Source organism: Lynx rufus, unplaced genomic scaffold (assembly GCF_022079265.1).
Source record: "Lynx rufus isolate CCGP_SWC_20201006 ecotype Redwood Valley unplaced genomic scaffold, mLynRuf1.p SCAF_43, whole genome shotgun sequence".
In the NCBI taxonomy this organism is placed as follows: domain Eukaryota; kingdom Metazoa; phylum Chordata; class Mammalia; order Carnivora; family Felidae; genus Lynx; species Lynx rufus.
Window position 1 is genome coordinate 672,472 of NW_025814860.1, and position 23,905 is coordinate 696,376.

The 23,905-nt window shown below is 64.9% G+C and overlaps 2 protein-coding genes across 10 annotated transcripts in view; one reads left to right on the forward strand and one right to left on the reverse strand.

The window, feature by feature from the left end:
* Nucleotide 1: 1 nt before the first annotated feature.
* Nucleotides 2-1,095, forward strand: NME3 (NME/NM23 nucleoside diphosphate kinase 3). 3 transcript variants are annotated; one of them, XM_047097987.1, is made up of 5 exons: nucleotides 2-148; nucleotides 240-370; nucleotides 468-569; nucleotides 647-759; nucleotides 836-1,095. In XM_047097987.1, the coding sequence occupies exons 1-5, from the start codon at nucleotides 103-105 to the stop codon at nucleotides 951-953; spliced, it is 510 nt and encodes a 169-aa protein (XP_046953943.1). In that variant the 5' UTR covers nucleotides 2-102; the 3' UTR covers nucleotides 954-1,095. The 3 variants fall into 3 exon arrangements, with proteins under 3 accessions (XP_046953943.1, XP_046953942.1, XP_046953941.1); XM_047097986.1 differs by having other exon boundaries at nucleotides 468-751; XM_047097985.1 differs by having other exon boundaries at nucleotides 468-1,095.
* Nucleotides 1,096-1,097: 2 nt separating this feature from the next.
* MAPK8IP3 (mitogen-activated protein kinase 8 interacting protein 3) overlaps nucleotides 1,098-23,905 on the reverse strand; it is a 47,927-nt gene continuing 25,119 nt past the window's right edge. For 2 of the 7 annotated variants that reach the window (XM_047097965.1, XM_047097964.1), the window contains exons 6-31: nucleotides 21,121-21,367; nucleotides 20,425-20,527; nucleotides 20,108-20,226; nucleotides 13,580-13,591; nucleotides 10,987-11,044; nucleotides 10,672-10,824; nucleotides 10,019-10,100; nucleotides 8,822-8,952; nucleotides 8,300-8,356; nucleotides 8,047-8,217; nucleotides 7,318-7,444; nucleotides 7,079-7,174; nucleotides 6,804-6,959; nucleotides 6,055-6,220; nucleotides 5,217-5,399; nucleotides 4,933-5,122; nucleotides 4,710-4,829; nucleotides 4,552-4,632; nucleotides 4,400-4,467; nucleotides 4,166-4,314; nucleotides 3,594-3,765; nucleotides 3,394-3,507; nucleotides 3,159-3,197; nucleotides 2,804-2,983; nucleotides 2,568-2,717; nucleotides 1,098-2,495 (exon numbers count right to left, since the gene is read on the reverse strand). In XM_047097965.1, the coding sequence (XP_046953921.1) occupies nucleotides 2,374-2,495; nucleotides 2,568-2,717; nucleotides 2,804-2,983; nucleotides 3,159-3,197; nucleotides 3,394-3,507; nucleotides 3,594-3,765; nucleotides 4,166-4,314; nucleotides 4,400-4,467; nucleotides 4,552-4,632; nucleotides 4,710-4,829; nucleotides 4,933-5,122; nucleotides 5,217-5,399; nucleotides 6,055-6,220; nucleotides 6,804-6,959; nucleotides 7,079-7,174; nucleotides 7,318-7,444; nucleotides 8,047-8,217; nucleotides 8,300-8,356; nucleotides 8,822-8,952; nucleotides 10,019-10,100; nucleotides 10,672-10,824; nucleotides 10,987-11,044; nucleotides 13,580-13,591; nucleotides 20,108-20,226; nucleotides 20,425-20,527; nucleotides 21,121-21,367 (3,246 nt within the window). In that variant the 3' untranslated portion in view covers nucleotides 1,098-2,373. Of the gene's footprint in view, nucleotides 2,496-2,567; nucleotides 2,718-2,803; nucleotides 2,984-3,158; nucleotides 3,198-3,393; nucleotides 3,508-3,593; nucleotides 3,766-4,165; nucleotides 4,315-4,399; nucleotides 4,468-4,551; nucleotides 4,633-4,709; nucleotides 4,830-4,932; nucleotides 5,123-5,216; nucleotides 5,400-6,054; nucleotides 6,221-6,803; nucleotides 6,960-7,078; nucleotides 7,175-7,317; nucleotides 7,445-8,046; nucleotides 8,218-8,299; nucleotides 8,357-8,821; nucleotides 8,953-10,018; nucleotides 10,101-10,671; nucleotides 10,825-10,986; nucleotides 11,045-13,579; nucleotides 13,592-20,107; nucleotides 20,227-20,424; nucleotides 20,528-21,120; nucleotides 21,368-23,472; nucleotides 23,656-23,905 lie in introns of those variants that run through there. The other 5 variants (XM_047097970.1, XM_047097967.1, XM_047097969.1 and 2 more) reach the window with 5 other exon arrangements.

Consider the following 23,905-nt stretch of genomic DNA (forward strand, 5'->3'; position numbering starts at 1 on the left):
GGTGGGCGTGAGCCTCAGCGCCCGCCCTCCGGGCCGCGGCCCGGCCCCTTTAAGCGCAGGCCCCGCCCGGTCCGAGCCGCTGCCACCACCGCCGCCGCCATCATGATCTGCCTGGTGCTGACCGTGCTGGCCCACCTCTTCCCGGCGGGTGAGCGGCGCGGGCCGGGGCGGGCCGCCGGGGCAGAGGCGGGGGGCGGACGGACCTGACGCGCCGCGCCCCGCCCCGCGGGTCCCCGCAGCCTGCGCCGGCGTGCACGAGCGCACCTTCCTGGCCGTGAAGCCCGACGGCGTGCAGCGGCGGCTCGTGGGCGAGATCGTGCGGCGCTTCGAGAGGAAAGGCTTCAAGCTGGTGGCGCTGAAGCTGGTGCAGGTGAGGGAGGGCGAGGGCGGGGGCGGAGGCGGAGCGCAGGGGGAGGCGGGCGGGGGTCCAGGCGCGCGCGGCCCGACCCCACCCCGGCCCGCCGCAGGCCTCGGAGGAACTGCTGCGTGAGCACTACGCCGAACTGCGCGAGCGCCCCTTCTACGGCCGCCTGGTGGACTACATGGGCTCGGGGCCGGTGGTGGCCATGGTGAGTGCCGGCCGCGGGCGGGAGGGCGGGCGGTCGTCCCTGGCCTCGCGCCGAGCACCCCGCCGACCCGCTCACAGGTGTGGCAGGGGCTGGACGTGGTGCGCGCCTCGAGGGCCCTCATCGGGGCCACGGACCCGGCCGACGCGGCGCCCGGCACCATCCGCGGGGACTTCTGCGTCGAGGTTGGCAAGTAAGGCCGCCAGAGCTTGCGCCCAGCCCGTCGCGACGCCCCAGCGGCCGCCGGCGCTCACGCGGCTCTCCCGCAGGAACGTGATCCACGGCAGCGACTCGGTGGAGAGCGCCCGCCGCGAGATCGCCCTCTGGTTCCGCGGCGACGAGCTGCTGTGCTGGGAGGACAGCGCCGGGCACTGGCTGTACGAGTAGCCCTGCCCGCGGGCCCCAGGGGCCGCCCGGTTTGCGACCCGCCTGGAAACGCACTCGGGCCAGCGCTGAGGCTGGCCGGCACTTCTGTTTACAATAAAGTGAAGTGCTTACGCTCACGTTGGTCTGGGCCCAGGGACACAGAGCTACGTGTTAAGACATTTATTACATACAGAGCAGATACGTGGGTTTGCTTGCAGGGCCAAAGCCTGAGGAGAATGTCCGCCCAGCCCCTCCCCCCCAGCCGCACCCACCCAGCTAGCCCCCGAGTCACTGCACGGCCTGTGGGAACAGACAAGGGACTGAACGTACATCACAGTGGAGGGTGGCAGGGTGGCGGGGGGAAGCCTGCAGCTGCACGGGGCTGTGGCCAGGCCGGCTGGGCTCCTGGGGAGGCTGCCGGAGATGTGTGCTTCTCTGGTGGGAGGTGGGTGGGCAGCAGGGCCGGGGGCTGCCCCAACCAGCGCCCCTCTCCGGTAGGTTCAGGGAGCAGCAGTCCAGGGCGGCACCCCTCAAAGCAAGTGGCCATCCACACCCAGAGCCGGCCACACTGCCAGCCCTAGGCACTTAGAGTGTGTCTCGGGAGCTGGGCTCCTTGGAAACCGTGGGAGGCAGTCCCCAGACGAGTTCCCCTGTCACCCTGAGGCTGAGCCTGTATCTTAGGACCGACCCCAGGAGAGGCCAGGGGCCTCCCCCTTCTTCCTGAGGCCTGGGCTTGCCCTGGCAGCCTGAGAAATTCCACCCTAGGGGTTTCTGGGATGGGTAGGACTCCAGAGCCTGCTCCCGCCAGGGGGTCTCCTGCCCGACAGAGCGAGCACAAAGAGGGCAGCTGCCTTAGGCAGGCTGGTCACGCGCTTTCATGCCAGTTCCCGGGGTGGCAGGGAGCGGGGTGGGGAGCGTCCAGGGAAGGCTAGTGGCTGGGCCGGCCCCCCTAGGGCCAGGCCCCGCCTTCAGGCAGCAGGCAAAGGCTAGCGGGCTCCGGCTGGGAAGACTTGGCGGGCGGAGATCCCTGCCTCCTGCTCCGGGAGCACGGGAAGTGGGGGGGCCCCGGGGGGCCCCGGGAGCTGCCTGTGGGGCCTCCTCGCAGCCTGACCTGCCACGGGATCCTGCCTCGCTCTGGCCCCAAAGGGCCCCTGGGACGTGGGAACTTGGGAGGGGGGGCCGGCCACAAGCTGCCGGGGAAAGCACGTCTGTCTGGAGAGGTCCTTCCCCTCCCTGGTGAGAGCGCCACCCGGGTTCCCTGCCTCCCTGACCCACGTCGCCGCCCGCCGTCGGGGACGCCCGGCCGTAAGGTGAAAGCTGCAGGTTGAGAGGTTAGAAGAGGGGCTGGCGCCGGGCTGCCTGCAGGGCGGGCAGTGGGCAGGCGGGCGGGGTCGTATGTACACGTTGGCGTCGGGCAGGAGGGGCGCCGGAAGCCGAAGCCTCACTCGGGGCTGTAGGACACCTGCCACACGATGATGTGGCTGCGCTCGGCCTTGGACAGCAAGGGCTTCACCTGGTTCACGTCCCCCGCGCTCTCCTCCGTGTCGTCATCCTCTCCGTCGCCTAGGGAGACAGCAGCCGCGGTGATGAGGCGGCCCTGCTGGGGACACGCTGACCCGGGCAGCGCCCACTCACCGATGCGGAAGTCGATGTAGCCCTCCCCGCCACTCAGCACCAGCACGTTCTTCAGCTGCTGGCCCTCGGCTTCAGAGGCAGGGGCGGCCGGCCCGGGGCTCTCGGACGGGCTGTCGAGCACGCTGCCGTTGAGAGTGGCCAACACGTTCCCTGTCGGGGCACAGGGGCCTCAGCGGGGCAGCTGAAGGGAGGCCACGCACGGCCCTGCAGCGGGGGTGGGCCCGGCCCCTCCTCACCTGGCACGGAGACGAAAAACTTGACGGCGTCGCGGTGCCCGTGAAAGCAGAGCTGGGCCTGGGCCATGGAGCAGTAGGGGATGAAGCTGCTGGCTGATTTGTCACTGCTGTCGTCACCGTACACGTGGATGACACCCCCCGGACGGGCCCCCTCTCCGGAGGTGGGGGAGGTCTTGTTGGCTGGGGAGAGAGCAGGGCCCCAGGACCCGAGCCTGAGTAGGAGACCAGATCTCTAGCGGGCGAGGGGCAGAGGGTGGGAGTGCGCCCTCGCCGAGGGGCCGGGCCGGCCTCGGCCCACAGGGCCTCTCAGGCGGGGGCTTCCCTCTAGGGGCGGGAGACAGGTGCTCTGACTTACCCCGGAGCCCCAGGAGCTGGCCTCGGTGCAGGACCACGGCTGGGGGAGATGGGGGGGGACGGAACATGGAAGAGAGAGGAGAGGAGTCACGGGAGGGGCGGCGGGGGAAGGCGCGGGGCAAGGCCGCAGCCCGGGAGGCACCCCAGTCCCCCAGTACGGCCCGGCAGAGCCCGCCCCGCAACCCCGGCCCTGACCCTCGCCCTTTGGCAGCAGCCGTCGGTGGGGGGTGACTCACTCTCGGTCAGCGGGATGGAGATGACGACGCCGTTGCCGGTGCCCACCCAGAGGCGGTTGCCCGCGATGAGCAGGGCTGTGATGCGCACGAAGGAGAAGCCCAGCTTGCCTGTGCCTGGGGGGGGGGGGGGGGAGGGGGAGTCAGCATGGCGGGGCCAGGGGCCCTCCCTGCCCGCCCCCCGAGCCGTCGCAGCCCCTCACCCAGCATCTTGCTGACATAGGGTTCGATGTCCACGTCCTGCAGGTGCTGGTGGGTGTGGGCGTGGTAGAGCCTCAGCGTGGAGTCCAGGCGGATGGACACCCACACCCCGTCGCCGATCCACGCCAGCTGCCGGACCTGGCTCTCCCGCCGTGGGTGGGCGTCAAACGATTTCTGCGGAGTCACGGCAGCTTGCGTCAGTGGGGGCGGGGGGGGGGGGTACTCTGACCCCGCCACGGCCACCGGGTCACTGCAACTTCCCCTCTACTGCCTGCTTTGCTCCTCAAGGTCCAGGCTCCTAGGAGGAGCTGTCGCCACCCCCCGGCCCCCTCCGCGCACGGCCAGGTGGCCGAGGGGAGGCATGTGGGGCCCACGTGGTGTCACTCTGACTTGTCACAGAGTGCAGCAGCAGGTGGGATCCGGACAGACGCACTCGCAGCCTGGCCGGTGACGCCGTCTCCCCGAGCACGTCTCCCGTGACCCCACGAAGCCCCCAGTGCCTGTGAGAAGGCACGTTGGGAGTGACCTCAGCTGACCGCCCCTGCACGGAGACCCTCCTGCCGCCAGCACTCACCTCGATCTGCATCGTCTTGGGCTGGATGACGTGCACCTTGTTCTTGTAGCCGCACCAGACGCGGTCGTACACGACGGCCATGCAGCGGATGGAGTGGTGTGGGTGGCCCAGGTCCATCAGGTGGTAGTTGCTCAGGTCCCACTGGCCATCTGCAGAGAGCCCAAGACACCTGCTCACACCTGGCCAGGGCCCAGCTCCGCTCACACAGGGGTGGCTGCTCGGCCCAGGCCTCACCTTCGCCTCGGTGGAAGATGGCCAGGGTTCCGTCTGCCAGGGCCACCAGCACTCGCCCTTTCACGTGCCTGGAACGGAATGGTGGTGAGCGGGTGGAGGCCAGGCCACCCCGGGCCCCTCCCGTGCCCTGGCCTCTGCTGGCGGTCACATACACCAGGCTCAGGACGGAGTCCTTCAGCTTGATGGAGTGCAGACACTTCTTCCAGTTGGCCACAGCCGAGTGCACGTAGAGCCTGTGGGAGGAGGCCGTGGTGGGCAGGGGTGCTTGCCCGGGGACCCTGCCCCACCGTGGCCCCAGGGCCCCACCTACCAGCCGTTCTGGGCTCCCAGCCACATGGTGGGGGCAGCGCTGGTGCTGGCCCCCGCAGGGTCTGCACTGGGCTCCGGCTCTGGCTGCACACCCCCCGTGTCGGCCTCCTGCCCGTTCTCGCTGCAGGAAGGATGGCGGCTCCAGGGTGGCCTGTGGAAGCCCGTCCCCGCCCGCCTCTGCCAGTCTCCCTCCCCTCTGCCTGCCCCGTCCCGAGATCGCCCACCTGCCAGGCTGGGTGCTGGGGGCCGGGGTGGGGGCCAGGTCAGTGAAGACGTGCTCCGTGAGGGGCCCGGGCCGCACCGCAGCTGCCTCCGCCTCGCTGGGCCCAGAGTCTGGCACCTCCGTGGCTTCTGTGGCCTCTTCCGTGGACTGAGCTGGGTTGACCTTCCCGTTGGCGACGGCAGCCACCTCCCCTGCGTGAGGAGAAGGTGAGCCTGGCTGGCTGGGCAGTGGGGAGGAACGCGGGGCTCAGAGAAGACAGCCGCCCGGGCTCAGGCCCAGACTCACCTTGGCCCTTGTCCAGCACCGGGGTGTCCCCTCGGGAGGAGCAGTTGCTGCGTGGCACGTTGCAGCGGGTGGCACAGCCCACCAGGGTGATACCCGCCAGCACACCGTCTGCACTGGAGTCTTCTGGGTTTACGTCGCCGTCCAGGAAGATCTCCCCCGGAGGGTAGTCGCTGTCACTGGCCGCTGGGGGGAGAGTCACCGCCCCGTCACTCCTCACCAAGAAGCCCCTACTACAAGACCACACCCAGGGCTCCTGTCCCCGTGTGGGTGCTGGGGGAGGAGGTGGGCCCCAGGCTCTCCTCTCAGGCCAGCCCAGCCTCAGCACGGGGGCCTGCAGGCCACCACCGCCTGGAGGCCTGGGAAGCCTGCGAGAGTGGAGTAGTGAGACTCCGGGCTCTGAACAAAGGACTGTGGTCACATGACAGAACCTTAAGAAGTCTGAGGAGCTTGGAGTCATCTCAGCAAATGGACCCCGGCAGGGCCCTGGCCACCCCCAGGTGCTGGCATGCGGCAAAGCCAAGCCTGGGGGGGGGGCCCCAGCTCTCCCTGCTGCAGCCGGGCAGTGGGAGCTGGGCCCCCCAGTAGGTCCACGTTCAGCACCCGACTGACATTTCCGTCTGTCCCGGGGCCCGACGCATCTCCTAACAGTTGGGTGAGTGGGCCTCACCTTGGGTCTCGCCAGGTGTTCACAACGCTAATGGGGACGCCCCCACAGGCTCCCGAGTGTCCACACCATGTCCCAAGCAAGGCCGGGGCCGCCTCTACGTCGCAGCCACGTGCGGAGCGGCACAGACCCCAGCGCTGTGGCTGTGGGCGTCCACGCGGGGCTGGCCCTCACCTGGAATGCTGGAGATGCACAGGACGTGGGCATTGCAGACGGTGAACTGGTCCACCACGGTGCCCGGCTGGTTGGCATCGATGATGACCACCTTGCTGGTGGTCAGGGTGCTGGTGAGGATCCACACGCGGCTGGAGGTGGCATCCACCTCGGGGAGCTCTCTTGCCTGTTTTGGGGCACAGGAGACGGGGGCTGGTGCCGGGTGCGGGCCACACCAGCAGCCGCACGGGGCGGTGGGGCCACCTGGACTCTATCAGGAGATAACCTTGCCTGTGGCCTTAGGGGAGACGGCTGTCCTCCCTTGTAGCAGGGCGACAAAAACTCAGGACTGGACTTTCTACCAAGACCGCTGGCATGTGTGGCCTCACTCCCATGGAGAACTGAGCTCCTGAGTCTAAGTCCCTGCCCCCCAAGTCAGCCTAGGCCACAGAACAAGGACCCGTGGGTGAATCATTTCCTGCCACCCTCCCGTGCACAGCTCGCAAGGACAGAGATGCGCCGGTGGCCTGACCCCTCCAGCCCTACCGCCTGCAGAGCGTCTGGGCCTCCACACTTCCCCACCTGCCGAGGACAAAGCACAGGTCCCGCGTGCCCTGGACAGGGGGTGGGTCCTCAGATGAGCCCAGTCTCCAGCCCTGGCCTTAGTCATCCTGTCTCTGTCACTCCCAACAAGACTCCAGTGCCGGGCACAGCCCGAGTACACACACGGCAGCAAAGCAGGTGTCCCCGGCCCTGCCTTCCACTCTGACCTTCTTCTCGGGGGACGTGTGATTGCTCTTGGTCTCTCCTTCCACTTCCCGGTCGCAGGTCAGAGGGTCACGGCCTGGCGGGGGCTTGACTCCATTCGCGGAGTCGTCCTCGCTCGGTTTCCACCCACTCAGGTTGACGCCCGCAGCACACCACAGCTGGGAGAAGGGTCGTGTGGTCAGGAGCCCAGTCCCCTCCGCTGGCCCCTGGGGGCGGCGGGGCCTGAGACAGGTGCTCCCGCCCGCCCCCATGTGCCAGGCCGACTGGGCCGGCTCACCTTCATGGTTGGGTCCTTCTCCACCAGAGGGCGGCAGTACACGGGGACAGGCACGTTCTTCATCCGCGTGTCCTCCTGGCCCCCATTGGGACTCAGCTGCAACCACAAGGCCGAGCGGCCACGTGGGCGCGAGGCGTGGGGCAGAGGGCCGGCCCCGGGCAGGAAGGGCCGCGGGGGCACTGCAGGGCTGCCCCAGCACCCTCCCCACCCCACCCCGCGCCCCGCGCCCCCTGCAGCACCTGCTTGTACTTGGCCGGCAGGCTCCAGCCGCAGGCCTGCAGCCGCCCGTCGTCATTGCGCACGTGCTCGCGCACCTGCCGGTACTGCTCGCGCTTCTGCTCCCGGCGGGCGGACGAAGTGCAGTCACTGGGCAGGAGACGCGGCAGGTTACTCCTCGGCCGCGCGGGTCTGCCCTGTGGGGCGTGCGCCCCGTGCCCCGGTGCCCGTTCGGCCGTTGCTGCCACTGAGGGCTGGCTGGCAGGGCCCTGCAGTGAGGTGCCCACCCCCCCCCCCGCCCCCAACCCTTAACAGGGCAACTTCAGTCTTCTGATGCACGACACAGAATTCCCCACTTCTGCCCTGGAGCCAGATTCTTGGTATCAAAACTAAGGAAAACATAAAATTCCGAAGGACGCCTATTCCCCGGAAGAAAGCTAACCTTGCTGGTAAACTTCCCATCAGCTCCAAGCGTCCCTGTGGGGCGCAGGTGCACAGGCCAGGCGGGGTTGGGGGGGTCCCCCAGGGCAGGGGAGCGCAGCTGAGAGACTTTGTGCAGGGACTGAGGGGAGGGACACCTGGGGCGCCCCGTCAGGGTGTGGGCACAGAGAGGTTAGCCTCCTTCCCAGCAGGGACCCCGCCCCCAGCACAGGCCTCACGCTCCTGCCTCGGAGCCCAGAGGGGAGAGGCCCCGGGACACACCGCGTCCTCCTCGCCCCCCGCCCCCACGCAGGCCAGTGGGAGACACTCACTCATCGGGGAAGAACTCCAGAGGCCGGCTGCCAGCCGAGATCTGGCACATGGCATGGCTGCGGCGTTGGCTGAAGCCGGCCGTGGTGGGTGATTTGTAGTGAATGTTCACCGAGGGATAGGAGCGCTTGGCCGGAGGGGGGCTGGAGGAGGAGCTGAAGAGGCGGCTGAAGCTGCCAGCGGAGGCATGAGAAGTGAGGGGCGGCCAGTGGGGAGCCGTCCCTGCCCCCACCCCACCCCGGTGCCCCAACTCACAACTGCCAGATGGTGGACTTCTTCTTCTCCTGGACAGACGGATGCTCTCGGGACGCTCTGCGGGGAGGGGCCGGGAAGGAGCCCCGCTCGGCCAGCGTCCAGTGGACTTGCCCACACACCACACCCCCTCTGGGCCCTACCCAGTCAAACCCTGCACCGCTGTTGCTGGACTTCTCTGGCTTCGCTTGCCCAGGACCTTCTCGGGGGGTGGGGCGGGTGGGGGGGCCCTCCCCGTGGCCAGGAACGGAGCCTCGGGGAAGAGGGGTCCCTGCGTGGGTCGGTTCAAATCCCCCGAGGGGTTCCAGCACACCAGGCCCAACATGCCCCAGCCCAGCTCTAGCTCCTGGCCGGGTCGGGGCCCCCAAACAGCTCCCATGAGGCCCCTCCAGTCCTCCTATGAGACACGGGGCTGGGGTGCAGACCAAACTCAATCCCACCGTCAGGGCCTCCTCTGGGGGTCACAGATCACAAAAGGAGATGGGGGTGCCTTCCAGAACCCCAAGGGCAGCCTGGGGGACCCACCTGATCATCTCGGTCCACCGCACGGCCTCCTGAAGCTCCATGAGCCTTTCTTTGTACTGGTTCCGCTCCATGAGCACACGTGCCATCTCCACCCGCGTGAAGCGGCGGCGCTGCGCCATGGGGATCTTGTCCTGGGGGGGGAGGGGGGCGCTGCCGGTCAGCCAGCGAGGGGCCTGCTGGCCGACTCACACTGCGCTTCCTCGCCGGGCCGGCCCAGGTGTGGGCGAATCCCAGGGCGGGTTCCCACGGAGCCTCAGGAAACGTGGCGGGGAGGGTGCGGGCAGGGGATGCCGGGGGCCTGCCCGCCCCCAAAAGGTCACACGATACACTTGAGGGCTACGACACGGCCCCTGGACACCCTGGCGATCCCAGGTGAAACCGTCCGTCAACGCTAACAGGTGAGGCCGGTCCCAGGTGGAACCATGGGAAGACAGGTTCTAGGGAAGGTGCAGTGAGCAGGACCTGGGGTCACACGTCCGAGTAGGACGTGGGAGGTTCTGGCAGATGTGTGGGGTCTGCCGTCTGTGGGTGCTGTGGCAGGGCCAAGTCCGCTCCGAGGAGCTGTGTCCTGGGCTGCTACAGTCTGGCACAGGGGTGAGGGGCCAGGGGGAGCTGCTGGGCCAGGGAGCACGAGACCCCGGCCCCACGCAAGGAGGCACGGGCCCCGACTGGTGCCTCCCGTGGCTCCACGATTCACCCGCACCTTTGTTTCTGCTCCTGGGGGTGGGGTTCGCTGGGCTCAAGGAGCACCTACTGCGTCTCGGATGGCTGCTACGTGAGCAGCACCCTGACACCCCCGAAGCTAAGAGCTGACAAGAGGTGCGGCCAGGACGCACCACTCACTTTGGGACGAGGAGCTGGGCCCCACCCTCTCCTGCAGGAAAGCGGCCCAGTCACCAGACCCGGGCTCTATTCCGGAAAGGAGGCCAGAAGGGGTCCACGAATTACGGGCAAAGGCCCCTACAAACATTCCCTGCATGTCAGGTATGAACCCCCAAGGAGCAGAGGGCTCCTGAGAACATTCCTTGCACCTCAGAGGGGGCCCACAGGCCGAACGGGGGTTCCCGCTAAGAAGGGGCAGAGGAGCTGACAGAGGAAGGATGAGGACGGCCCAGAGACCCAGAGAATTAGCGCGCCCCGGGAGCCCACCCCGCACCACCCGCCCCCCCTGCCCCGCATGTTAATAGTGGAATATACCAATTCTGTACAGAGATAGCTGCTTACATCCTCCACCTCTTCTTTGGGTTCGCGGCGGGCGATGATGGCTTCTGACTTCACTCTGCAGGACGAGGAGGGAAATGTGACTGTGGGGAGGGGGGGGCGGAAGCCCACAGCCCCGCTAGCTCACGCCCGGAAGCCCAGATGTCTCTCCTGGCGGCCCAGCAGGGCCGTGGGGCCTGGCTAACGGGCAGGCAGGGCCACGTGCACAGGCGGCAGGGCCGCAGGCCGGCCCCAGACAGGTGTGCGGCACCTGCAGGCCCGACAAGTGCCGCCTGCCCCCCCCCTCCTGTCACACCCCCACTCCGGTCTGGAGCTACAGGCACCCCTCGGATGAGCATCAGGCTAGAAGAGAAGCCACAGGGAGGTGCAGAGTGCTGGGGAGGGGACCCCAGAGCTTCCTGGGTGCCTGAACTCCCTCCTCCTCAATAAACATAAGGCACGAGAGCGGCAGGACACCCAAGGCGCGACATCCATGCCTCCTGGGGGACTCCCGGGAGGATGGGGAGAGGAGGCCCACAAGTGAGCTGGAACAGAGAGGAGGTGAGGCTGCCGCCCGGGGGAGGAGAGGACTGGGGTGGGGGGCGGGCCTGGCCCCTCTTCCTCCCAGGAGCCTCCAGGCCTACGCTCACCTCCTCAACTCCTCCTCCAGGTCCTTGATGCGGCCCTCCAGCCGGGCTTTGGCCTGTCTGGCAGCTTCCAGGTCCCCTTTCAGCACCTCCTGCTCCCCGGACAGCTGGTCCACCTTGGCGATGAGGTCATTCTTCACCACGTTCAGAGCGTTTCTTTGGAAAGGCAGAAAGACGAGGGCTCTGCGTGAGCCAGCCTGCTCGCTATGATGGGGGCCTCCAAGGGGCTGAGAGGTCACAGCTCCGGGTTGCTACAGGGAGGCCCGGCCCTGGGGGACGGCCATCTCAGCAAGCCCTGTGCCAGACAGGAGTCCTTACTTGGTTTCTAGAAGCTGTGAGTTCTCCAGCAGCAGGTTCCCCACTTCCTTGCCCATTCCTGCAACAAAAGGCACAGAGAGATTACCTGTGCCTGGCGAGGCCAGACCCTGACACTACTATACCTGCCCCAGAGTACCAAAAATCCTCCCTGGGGGGTGGCTCAGCCCTGGGAGGGCAGAGGCGAGGGCGCGAGGCCAGCAGTCTGGTCTCCGGGAAGCCAGACAATCCCTGCAGAGGGGTCTCTGCGGCTCCTCAGGTGGGCTCTCAACCCAACAACGCGGTCAGGAATGCAAGCCCAGAACAGCCCCTGGAGGGTACTGAGGAGGGCCCTGCTGCCTCAGTGGGCACGGCAGCCCTGGGTTGAGCTCCCGCGGCTATCCACGTGAGGTCAGCGTGCCGCAGGGCCCAGCCGGCACCAGCGTGAGCCGGCCCCAAGGACCACCTCAATCTGTCCTCTCTGCCAGCATCCTCCTGTCTCCCCTCGCCCTTCGGGAGGCACACCCTTTGCAGGGCTGTCCCCGGGAGAACAGCGGTTGGTGCTATGGTGATGGGGACAGAGAAGGCAGCTGGGGACGGCACAGAGCCCCCGGCCAAGGAGATGGGATGGCCCCATGGTAGGCGCGGCCCTCCACCGGGGCCAGGAGTAGGGCTGGGGGAACCTGGCCCGCCGCGGTGGGGACAGCAGGAGGCAGGGGTAAGGGAGAGCGGGGAGGACACGCTCCCCGGGGTTGGTGCCCAGAAGGGCCGACCTGGCCCCTGTAAGCCAGCCCCAAAGTGGACCCCGCCGTCTGAGCTTTGCAGGCGCGCCACAGCAACTCCAAAGGACTGAACCTCATCTGTTGGGACAGAAAGCCCCAGAGACCCAGGGTCTGTTCCTCCCATTCACCAGCCCCCCCACCCCCGGTATGAGGCGATCGTGAGACGAGCCCCCCGACACACACGGTGTGCGCAGAGTGGGTTCTGACGGCTGTCCCCACCTGCACCCCCTGGCCTCGGATGTGGCCCGCCCCCCCTCCACCTGTCCAGGGTGTGCTCGGAGGGAGGCGGCTGGGGGGCTCAGCACTGCAGCTCCCCACTCGAGCCCCAACCCCACCCTGGAGCCAGGAGTGCCTGTGGCCCCTGCTGACCCCACCGCCAATCCCACCATGCAGAGCAAAGCAAAAGGCTCAGGAAGCACGAGAAGGTGGGAGGCAGACAGAGGAAGCCAAGAAAGGGAGGAACGCAAACTGAAACAGGGCCTTGGGCTTACCAAAGAAATCATGGCGCACTGCGAGAGTCGTCCCAGTGCGGGAGCCCAGTGCGGGAGCCGGGTGGCGGGGGGCGGGGGGGGGGGCAGGGGAGGGAGGGAGGGAGAGAAAGAAGCGCATTAAGCCTCAGTGAACAGCAGGGCGGCGGTGCCGTGTGGCTGCTTCTTGCTGTGTTAGAGGTGGACACGGGGGAGGGCAGCAGGGCCAGGGGGGTGGCACGGAGCCTGCTTCTCGCCGGGCTAGGGGTGCACACAGGGGAGGGCTGGGGGGGTGCACACAGGAGAGGGCGGGAGGGCCGGGGGCTGGACACAGGAGTCGGGGGGAGGGAGGGCTGGGGGGGTGGACACAGGGGAGGGTGGGCAGGCCGGGGTGGCGGCACAGAGCCTTCTTCTTGCTGGGTTAAGGGTGGGCACAGAAGAGGCCAGGGGTGCCGGGAGGTGGATGCAGGGGAGGGCTAGGAGGGCCAGTGGGTGGACACGGGAGGGTGGGAGGCAGGGGGGGTGGACACAAGGGAGGCCGGTAGGGCCGGTGGGTGGACACAGGGGAGAGCTGGGAGGGCTGGAAGGTGGACATAGGAGAGGGCTAGGAGGGCCGGGGTGGTGGACACAGGAGAGGACGGGAGGGAAGGCCGGGGGGTGGACACAGGGGAGGGCCGGCGGGCAGGTGGGATGGACACAGGGGTGGGTTGGGAGGGCCGGGGGGTGGCACGGAGCCAGCTGCTCCTTCTGGACATTGCATCCTTGGCTGCACAGGTCACCAGGCCAAGGGCAGCGGGTGATGAGATGAGGGGCCGGGCAGTGTACTTGACCCCGTGCACCAGAGTCCTGGGCCGTGCGGGTGGTGGTTAAGGGCACAAGTCTGCAAATGAGGGAAAGCTGTGCCCGGGGACCCGGCACGCCTTCGAGTACACGGGGGAGGCCGCGTGTGGACGGGCCGGGGCCTCAGAGTCTCCTGCTGTGAACAATCGGAGAAGCCCGGAGCTGGGCCATCTGCCACGTGGGCATGGGACCCCTGACCTCTGGGGTGTGCCTGACAGGGGAGAACCCTGAGAAATATCACTGGGGCACTCTCTGCCTTTGAGGGACAGGGTCCAGGGCACAGCCATTCTCCCTCACGTGTCAGGGCCATTGTCAGTGGGCTAGTAGAGCAAACCAAGAGAAGCTTCCGAGCGGCAGTAGGCTGGTAAGCAGAAGCACGTGTGCCTTAGTGGCCTGGAGGGGACCCAGGAAGGGACAGGCCGCACAGCCTGTGGTGACTGGACAGCAGTGGGGAGTGTCCCCAGGATGCCCCCCACCGCAGCCGGACAGCGCCGTGAGGAGGGGTGGCAGACGGCTGGAGATACGCACCTGAGAACTCCCCTGGGGCCGTGTCCAGCAAAGCACAGAGAGACGGGGGAAGGAAGTGACAAAGGTCAGTTGGTGACTGGAACCAACAAAATAAAGAAATTCTTATTACAGAGAAAGCAACAACGCGTGAAAGAATACAAGCAGATGTCACCAGGCCTGTGGGCGACAAATCCCACTGGGGACGGCAACCCTGAAGGAAAACAGAGACCCCGAGCGCCGGGCCCCACGCCTGCTCAGCCCTCAGGAGGGCCAGGCCCCCGAAGACGCAGCAGCGACGGCCGGGGAAGGTGAGAGGGTGTGCGCGCGGGGGCTGCGCCGGGGGGCCCGGGGCGTCCAGGCCCCAGGTGCCCCCAGAGCGCGTGAGCTTGGCCTCGTGGCCCCCCGCCTCTCCCGCCAGCCCAGGCCTTTCAGGAAGGGCGCGACCTCAGGGAAAGGACGGCCCGAAAAAGAGGAAGAAGCAAGGGCCCGGCTGGCAGGGAGGGAAAGGCAGGCAGAAAGCAGGGGCGCTGGGGACAGGGGTGGAGGCGTGTGGGGCCGGCAGTGCCTTCCTCCTGGGCTCCAAACTTTTCCCAGCTGAAGACTGGGTGCAACAGTACTGTGTACGTGGTCACTTCGTCACTTGACGTAAATGACACAATGCACAACGTGCTGCAGGAACTGAAATGATAAAGGAATGTGCCAGCTCAACAGTGGACGTGACCGCTCGTCTCGACGCCCCAGGGCGACCGTGCTCAAGAGCTGATCTTCTGTCTCTCAGAACTCTTTCCAGATAAACACCAGCTTTTCTTTTTAATATTTTTATTTTTGAGAGACAGAGACAGAGCACGAGCAGGGGAGGGGCAGAGAGAGAGAGGGAGACACAGAACCTGAGGCAGCTCCGGGCTCCGAGCTGTCAGCACAGAGCCTGACGCGGGGCTCGAACTCACGAACTATGAGATCCCGACCTGAGTTGAAGTGGAATACAAGTGATTGAGCCACCCAGGCGCCTTGAAGAACACCAGCTTTTAAAACACAAAACCAAAGGGGCACCTGGGTGCCTCAGTCGGTTAAGCATCTGACTCTTGGTTTTAGCTCAGGTTATGGTCTTGCGGCTTCGTGGGTTCCGGGCCCACGTTGGGCTCTACGCCGGCAGTGCAGAACCTGCGTGGGATTCACTCTCTCCCTCTGCCCCTCCCTCCCCACGCTGTGTCTTTCTCTCTCCCAATAAATACGTACATACATAGGCACATACGCACAAACCAAGGGCAAATACCCAGCCTCTTGGGCCGTTTGCTCTGTCCCACCTGACGCCGTGTCACGGGACTGTGCACTGGAGATCTGCGCTCGCCTGGGATGAGTGCTCAGCGCACAGGGGCGTGCACTCACCGCCCAGCACCCCGGACTTCCAGGCGGGGACGGGTAGGAGCGACCGCTCACCTCACCCCGCCAGCACGGCTCCGCGGGCCGCACGACCACCTCCCGGCCGTGGGCGCCCTAGCACCTGCTTCGTGTTTGTTGCTCTTGTGAGAAAAAAACAAAAACAAAAACTCATCTGTGTTTTCTCTTTTCTGTCCTGCCTCATTCTTGAAGTTGAACATCTTTTTGTGGTAGGTGGGCATCTTCTGGGAACTTCCCGATTTCATCCTCTGCTCAGGTTCCACTGTACTTGACCTCTGTCAGCGAGGGAGATCCCGTATATGTTGACTTGTGCGTAGCCACACCTGGCAGCGCTTTCCTCTACGGTTGTGGCCATGCAGAGAACACTCTCCGGCGTTCTTCCGGTCCCGCTGTCCTTGCGTGTTTGTGTTTAGGTCCGAAGTCCCCCTACAAAGTCTTCTGTGTACGGCGGGAGGTTGGGACCAGACTTCATTCTTCACCAAATGGCTATTCAGCTAATCCACCCGTTTTCCGGTGACGTGAAGCACCACATTCAGCGTCGGTGAATTCCCACGCGGGGCCAGCTCTCCTCACACGAACCGGAGGGGTCACCGGTCTGTTGCCACCCCGGGTCCGCCGCCCTCCGCGTCACAGCTTGTAAACCCTCTGGTGCCTGGAGCGTCAGGCAGCCCTGCAGCCTGTTCCTTCTTAGCCCTTTCCGGGCTCTTCTCACATGTTCTCCTGGGCGGAGTCTGGAGTCTGCTCACGAAGCTCTTTGGCCGGGGCTGGGTACGGACAACGGGCTGAGCCGTGAGGCCACCCGGCAGCTTTACAGAGCTCAGCCTGCAGACCCGGAGCGTGCAGAAGTTCTCGATGCATGAGGCCTTTCGTGTTCTTTTCTTCAATGTTTATTTTTTTCTGAGGGGAGGGAAGGGCAGAGAGAGAGGGAGACACAGAATCCGAAGCAGGCTCCAGGCTGTCAGCACAGAGCCTGACGCAGGGCCTGAACTCAACGAACTGCAAAATCATGACCTGAGTTGAAGTTGAATGCTTAACCGACTAAGCCACCCGGGCGCTCCTTTCTATGTTCTTCCATCATGTTCCCGAGTTCTGTGCACATGGGCTGGTCTCTCTCTCAAGGTTAACGTCTAGACGGCGTCTGGGTCTGGTTGCCACGGGGCAGGACCCCGCTACCTGGGCACAGTGCACCGGGTAGAATGCACGTCCGGTCGGCCTGTGCGGCCTTCAGACTCCAACTCAGTGACGCAGGGTGCACTGCCTGGCTCGTCTGAGCCTCAGTTTCCTCGTCCATGAAGGAGAGACGTGACCTCCGTAGCTCGGGCTCCCTGGTAGACGCCCAGCATGTGCTACATGGTCACTAGGTGCTAACTCCTCGGCTCCCCAGCTACGTCAGCTCTGAGAGGCGCACTCTTGAAGCACGGCACCTCTGAGACGGCGTGCTCTCACGATCGAAGGCGTGTCCCCCTTCAACTTGAAGCAAGGGCTTCCTTTCCTGGAGATTTCTAAACTAACGGTGTATCTTACAAGCGGTGCGGTCAGCTCAGTGAAATGTAACAAGACAGGCCCGTCCAGGGATCTTCCTTCTTTGCTAAAGGAATTCACAGTCCAAATGCCGTGGCGAACAGACACGATCCAAATGCCCGATCCAGACACGCGGAGCTTTGAAGGACGCCGTCCTCAGCCACGCCGACAACATCACCGTGTTTCTGCTATCGCAGGACCTTGCCACTGTGAGGACGGCCGCCCACTGGCCGCAGGCTTTTTGCTGTTTAGCAGCCACACAGGGAACGCAGGGGACAGGCGCGAGGCTCTTCAGAAAGACTCTAGCCGAGCCAGACGACGGGGCTGGGCTGGGGCCCCTCGGCGAGGGGTCTGGAGCCGACCACAGCCCGTTCCTCCACCCTGCTGGGCAAAGGGAGGGCTCCTCTGCCTGGCGCCCCACTGACACAGTGTGACAGCGCCTGATTCCTTCTCAGCTCCCCGGGGCGGCCTGCCTTTCAGATGCCCGTCGTGCCTAAGGCTCTGGAAGGGCACGCCCAAGAACGGGGCCCACGCCAGCCAGAACAGAGCGGTGCCCAGGGTGGCCACCGGCCAGTGACCAATGACGGGACGTGCTGGCGGGCAGGCCACCCAGAGTCACGGGCGGCGACGAGGCCGGCCAACTCCAGTCATCCTCCACGACCACGCGAGGGACCAAATGTGGAGCAGAAGCATCAGCCACGATGGCCAGCAGTGGATGAACGGCCACGTGAGGTGGGGGCCCGTCTGTGCCACGGAGCACCGCTCTGCCGGGGAAGGATGGAACGCTGACCCCTGCTACAACACGTACAAACCTCACGGGCCCTCGTGCACAGAAAGAGGCCAGGTGGAAGAGGAGGGCCAGGTGACAGGAAGCGCCCGGGAGGGCAAGCGCACAGACACGGATGGGTCACTGTGCGTGGGCACAGGCTTCCTTCGGTGGGGACAGTGCTCTAGAGCTGTGGGGTGCTGACCTCACGGCCCTGAGCTCACTCAGAGACACTGGACCGTGCGCTCTGGGCAAACCCATGACGTTCCATCCCTAGCAAGCACAGAGGGCGGTCAGTCACGCCAGCTGCTCTGGCTGGACCCGGGTTCAAGTCCCCATTGTGCGGCTTCACTTCACCTTCCCCGGGCTCAGCTTCTTCATCTATGAAATGGGGGCGGCGGCAGCACCCCAGATTAAAGGCAGACGCGCACATCTAACGCTGGTGTGACTCTTCTCGTGACCGTGTCGATGACTGGAACCGTGTCGTGAGACGAGACTGAAAAGCACAAGGTCTGGGACTCCAGCTGGGCGCCTCCCCTACGGTCCCCTCCCCAACCTGCGGCCGGCCCCTAAACACGGCGCGGGGCAGCTGAGCTGCCCACGGCCAGGAACTCGAACGTGGAGCCGGGCCGCGGACACGCGAACGCCGTGTGCCTATGCGCTCTTCCAGGGAGAAGGCCGCCACCTCTTTCATCAGAGACTCAGGAGTGCAGCACACACGAGGCCCTCACGCCCTCACAGCCTCCAAGGTGGGCCTGGCAGAAAGGTGCTCCTTCGCGGACACACACGTGTGCCCGGTCGCCCACTACAGCCTTGCTCCCGGGCACAGACTCTAGGGACGGGAGTTCCTTCCCATGCTGCTCCCGGCCTGACAGGTGCAACGTCTGAAGAACAGCTAGGCACAAGCCCCACGGAAGCCACATCTGGGAAAGCAACGTGGAGCCAGCGTCAGGAGCCCACATCTCTACGCTGAGGTTCCCACCTCTAGAAACCTGTCCTAAAGAAGTCTCCAGGGGGGCGAGCTGATTTACGCCCATAGGTATCTGTGACCGCGGTATCCAAACAGCAAAAACCAGAACCCTGGCAGAACGGGTTGAGTAATTTACAGTCTCATGCCACAAGGTGAAGCGCACTGGGGGTATTAGCAGGTCAGAGAGATGGTAACATCGCCCACAAAGGGGAGGACAGACATAACCCGAAACCCTCCACGTGCCACGTACGTGTGTGTGCTACGGCACCTGGGAAGGTGCACTCGTCACGATCGTCTGGTTTTTACGCTCTTATTGGCGATTTCTGGTATTATGCGAATATTGTTATAAACGCGTACTACTTTTCCAAAAATAAAAATTGGAACGTATATAGGATTACCTGAACTCTATAAAGGAGAGGGGAAAGGTGTCAGAATATTGAAAATGATTTCCTCTAAGTACCTTTTTTCTATATGTTAACAGTTTCTGTTATTTTTTTAAGTAGGCTTCACCGCAGGCGGCTGTGCTCCCGGGGGGCCTCTGCGGCCCGAGCGAGACAACCAGCAGGGCCGGAGCTAAGAGAGTGAGGCTGTGCAGATGGAAACCACCAGCTGGTGGCCCTCCCTCGTGGGCTCCAGCCGGGCCGCGTCTGCAGCCGGAAGCCCGGCCATCCACCGAAGACACTGCCGTCCGCACAGGGGAGCTGAGCCCGAGGCAGACACACTCTACAAATGTCCTCAAGTCCCTGATGGCCAAAGGTCACCAGTGCAGAGGGACAATGGTGGGAAGTAGAACTCTTCGACGCAAGGGGCGCCTGGGCGGCTCAGTCGGTTGAGCGTCCGGCTCCTGTTTTCAGCTCAGGTCATGATCTCATGGGTTCGTGGGTTCGAGCCCCTTCGTCAGACTCTTGGCTGACAGTGCAGAGGCTGCTTAGGATTTTCTGTCTCTGCCTCTCTCTCTGCCCCTCTCCCGCTCTCTCTCTCTCAAAATAAACAAACATTAAAAAACAAAACAAAACAAACCTCATCCACGTGAGGCAGCTCCACCTCCTTGGGCAGCATGTGACCAAACCCGGGCCATAGGGCCTGCAGGCGGCCTCACGGATTTCTGGGCTGAAGTGGCACCGCCGACTGGCTGCCCCCTCCTAAGCCACGAGAGCTGGGGGTACCATCCCTCCACAGAAGCCGGCGTGGGGAGGAGAGGACAAGCCAGAGCCACAGATCCCCCACAACACGGTCACCCTCCGCCCCGGAGGCTGCCTTGCTGGGAGGAAGGGACCGAGAGCTCTGGTCCTGCAGCAGGCCTTCAGGGGATGAGGTCAGCAGGGGCAGGAGCTGGCGGGGGGGGGGGGGGCAGTGGGGGTGGGGGGTGAGGCGTGCCACTGCAAGGATCCGATTTCCCACCTGGCCCCGGACCCCGAGGGCAGTGCTCGGCCGCATACATGGCCTCTACATGCCTGACGCCCGCCCCAGGACAGGAAGGAGGCCCCGGAGGGAGTCCACACGGGGAACTGTCTCTGCACCCATTTCTGACCCAGGTGCAGGGAGCTCTGGAGGCGACCACGGTGCCGAGGGCTTGCAGATGGGCACCGACCCTGTCTGGGCATTTTCTGCGAGGAGCACAATTGCTAAAAAGTGCACCGCCTAGGCACGGGCACGGTTTTCAGGGTGACGGAACGCTCTAAAATTAGGCAGTAACACAGCTCTGTGAGCACCCTGAAACCCACCGAACTTTATACTTTAAGGGGATACCTTTTATGGAATGTGAAATATATCTCGACAAAACTGTGAAAAGAAACCCCTAGGTTGCAGCTGACAAAGACTTTGCTTTCATTACGAACAAAAGCAACGGCAGCAAGCCCGAGGCCCTGGGGTCACGGGGGTGGCCTGAGTTTACCTAGCAGGTCCGCTCCTTCATCCACGTCCCCGATGACCTCCGACCCCGCGGTCGACAGTTCGTGGTACAGGGAGTCAGTGTTGATGCCAAAAGCCTTGTTCACGATCCCCTGGGTTGGGCTGTGAGGACATGCGGCCGGGGGAGGGCAGGGTGAGTGGGCAGCGTTCTGGGCTGCGGGCGGGGGCTCTCCAACACCGCCCAAGGGGCCGCTCAATGCCAGCGCTGCCTGTGCAAGAGGCTGCAGGGGGCACCTTCGCCAAAGGCCCCACCTCCACAGTGAACACTGAGCCCACCCGGCCCCCGGGCTCCGTGAGTACCTGTTGCCCGTGCGATCGAGACGGGGCTCCCGACTCATGTCCAGCTCCGGAGTGGAGTCGATGATGTCTTGAACATCAGACCACTCGTCACTGCTGCCCATGCCTGAGGGGTGGGGGGGGACACACAGGAACCCCAGGGTTAGGGGGGGCGCCTGCCCTCTGGCCCCGTATCTGGAGACCCCACACTAGACCCCCGCCAGGCAGGGACCGTCAGGAAAGGGCTTCCTCCTTGCCGGCGGCCACGTGGGGCCCCTTCCTCAGAACCGGGTCTCCTTTTCATGACCTCCAACGACCAGACCCAAAGCCCTATGTCTCCTCCTGTCCCTCCTCTAGTGAGTGCATCTGCTGGGTGATGGCAGTGTACCGTCAGAAGCCGGGTTGCCCCCTGAGTCCACGCGCTGAAGCCACAGCCCCCGGAACCCCTGCATGTGACTGCATCCGGAGATGGGGACTCTGAAGAGGTGAAGGCCACACGGGCAGGCCCTGGTCTCATCTGACCGTGTCCTAAGAGGAAGGGACGACCCCACGAGGACACTGCCACCCTGATCGCTCCCTTCTGGCTCCGTGGCCGGGGAGCCCACGAATGTCTGCGCTGTCTGTGCTGGCACCCGAGCTAAAAGCGGTAGCCGGAAGGGACGGCAGGATAGCAGGTGGGGGGGGGGGTGCCGCCCGGGAGCACGCGGGCGGCCGAGGCACCTATGCTGACGTTCCGCATCTCCTGTGTGACCTGGACCTCCATGTTGCGGCTGTTGCGCTTCTCCCGAGCCCGCTTGCTGCTCTTTGTGCTGGCGCCGTAGTCCCCCAGCGGCTGCAGGCTCTCGTTGAGCGGCGTCACCGCCGCCGAGGGCACGGAGGACGTGGGCGTGTTGGACTTGGTGCCCGTGGTGCTGGGCGTGGCAGCCGCGGAAGACTGGCCCGACTCGGACATCTCGTCCTGCGGACACTAGGGCCAAACACAGGGAAGGGAGAAGCTCGTCATGTGGGCCACCACGCCCCCAGGCTCTGGGTACGGCCGGGCACGCCGTGCAGGGCCAGCAGGGGCCTTGGTCACCTCCACGGGGCCCCCGTGCTGGGCTCCCTCGGCCACGGTCAAACGGCGCTCTGTGCCGGGACCGGGAGGGACAGGAGGACCCCTGCTCTCCTGTCGGGCCAGCTCCTCGGGCCCGGTCCCTTGGTTCACCCAGCCACTCCTCCCACTTTGCAGAGGCTGCTGCCACCTTATTTAAATGCTGCACATCGGGGCTTTTAGCCTACACGCTCCCGGGAACAGCCCGCCGATGCCGCGTGTGATGGACATGAAGCTAGGTGAACGTGACAAGCAACCCTTTGCAGCCAGCGGGGGGGGGGGGGGGGGGGGGGGGGGCGGAAACAAGGTGCGCCTCAGGGCGGGGCGGAGGGCTCTACGGGGCCTGGGAGGAGGCTGAGCATGCCTTCGGATCAAGCTACGGGTGCTGCTGCGGCCGGCCAGCCCCGTCTCCCGCCTCCCACCTCCCGCCCCCCACTCCATCTCCCGCTCCCAGTGCTGGCCGCAGCCAGGGGCTGGGAGGGGCACAGACCTCCCAAACGAACGAACGCAGAGACTAGAGGGAATGTGGAATTCTCGGCCCCCACGGCTCAAGCACCTACACATCTACACAAATGCCAACAAACTGTGACTCTTCTTCCACGGAACGGGTCACCCTCAAAACATTCCCGGAGCGGACAGAGACCGACCATTAAAATGCGCCCTCGGCCGCTGACCGTGAGAGCCTCCTGCCGCGAACGCGCTCTACTTGAGGAAGTACGACGCAGGAAACCAGCCCGCTCCTCTCCCGGTCTTTCCTCCTGAAGCTCCTGACAAGATCCATAACCTGGCCCCACGCGGCTACGAACACCGACAACCGTGACTCACCCCCAACCCGGTCCTCGGTGGGCGCGCCAGAACCTGCCGGCAGCACCCCCAGGCCCTATCACCACCCTCTTGCGGGGCCCAGCTCCCGGTGCACACCCCAGTCGCCAGCGGCAGTGGCTCACACGGTTTCTCCAGAAGGGGTGCTTCTGGGGGCGCTCAGGGGAAGGAGCTGACGGCAGGGGTGCATGGCCTTCTCCATAAAGCTGGACACACGCTGGGACCCACTCACACCCGCCTTCAACTAGGAAGGCCTGACCAGGCTCCCGTGGCTGCCTCTAGGTGACCGGGAGGCAGAGCTGGTTGGGGACCTCTGAGACCCGCCTTTTCCTGACCCGCGTGGTCAGTGTCAGGCCAGGGCCTGGGGTGGTGACCTCCAGCTTCATCTAACAGGCTGCGGGGACGCGTCTGCCTGGAATCCAAATCGACACCCTCCTCGACCCGGCGGCCAGGTCCGCGGCGATGTGTGTTGATGTGTGGGAACACCCGTGGCTCTCACAACTGGGGACGGGTAGGTGCTCCTGGGGTCCAGTGGGTGGGGGCGGGGGTCCGCTCACTATCCTGCAGGCCACAGGACGGCCCCCACAGCCAAGAACAACGGGCCCGGATTATTAATGTGCTGAGGCCACAGGCCCCGCGTGACAGGTCCTGTCTCCCTGGGGGCACCCCGTCCAAGCATTTTCTATTTGGGTTCCACTGCCTAAGGCCGATTTGAGAAGGAAAAATCCTCTTTGTGACACGAGGCACACTGACAGCCTCTGTGATGGAGCTGCCCCAGTGGTCTGTCCACCCCACACGACACAGGCTCCCAGGCCTCCCGCGGGCAGGGGCCCTCTGCTGCACGGAGCCCCGGGCCAGCACTCGAGAGACGGCCGCAGGGGACCCGAGGCACGGGGAAGTCCGAGAGGGCCGAGGGAGGCCGGCATTCGAGTCCACACCTCTCTGGACCACACGTTTTCTGGGCCGCCTCCTCAACGGCCACGTCCGGTGGCCTGTCTGTGCCCCGCCAGCTGGTGTCTGCGGGTCTGCAGCGGGCCTCCTCGCCCCCAAAGTCACCGAGGGGAACCGTGCGGCGCAGCCAGGCCTCCCCCAGCCCCTGGCTCTCCCTGAGCCTACAGGCCGCCGCCTACCCGCAGGACGCTCCCCTGGCCACCACTTACCTAACGGCAAACCTCTCAACCTCCTAAACCATCAACGTGTGGCAGTGACCTCCAAATGCAAAGAACCCAAACTCTTAGCGGTCATTCCTCACCATGAGTAGCCACAACTGTTTGGTTAAAACACTGAAAATACAGCACATAAAAACAAAAAACAGAACAAAAAAACAACAAAAAAATTAAGAAATTAGAAAGACCTTAAAACCTAGAACACAAAATAAAAAGAACTTAAATGTAATTAAAAAAAGGCAAATAAAACACATATACGAACTGAAACAGAAAACAGGTGATGAAGAGTAAAGCTACTTTGGACGTCGCAGCGGCAGGAAGAGACGCAGGAAGAAAGCTGGTGGGGGTGCGGGCAAGAGGCGGGGCTCAGCGGCCCCGCAACCCCCGCGGCCACCTCCCCCGGCCGCCCCGCATGAGCCGTCACCTC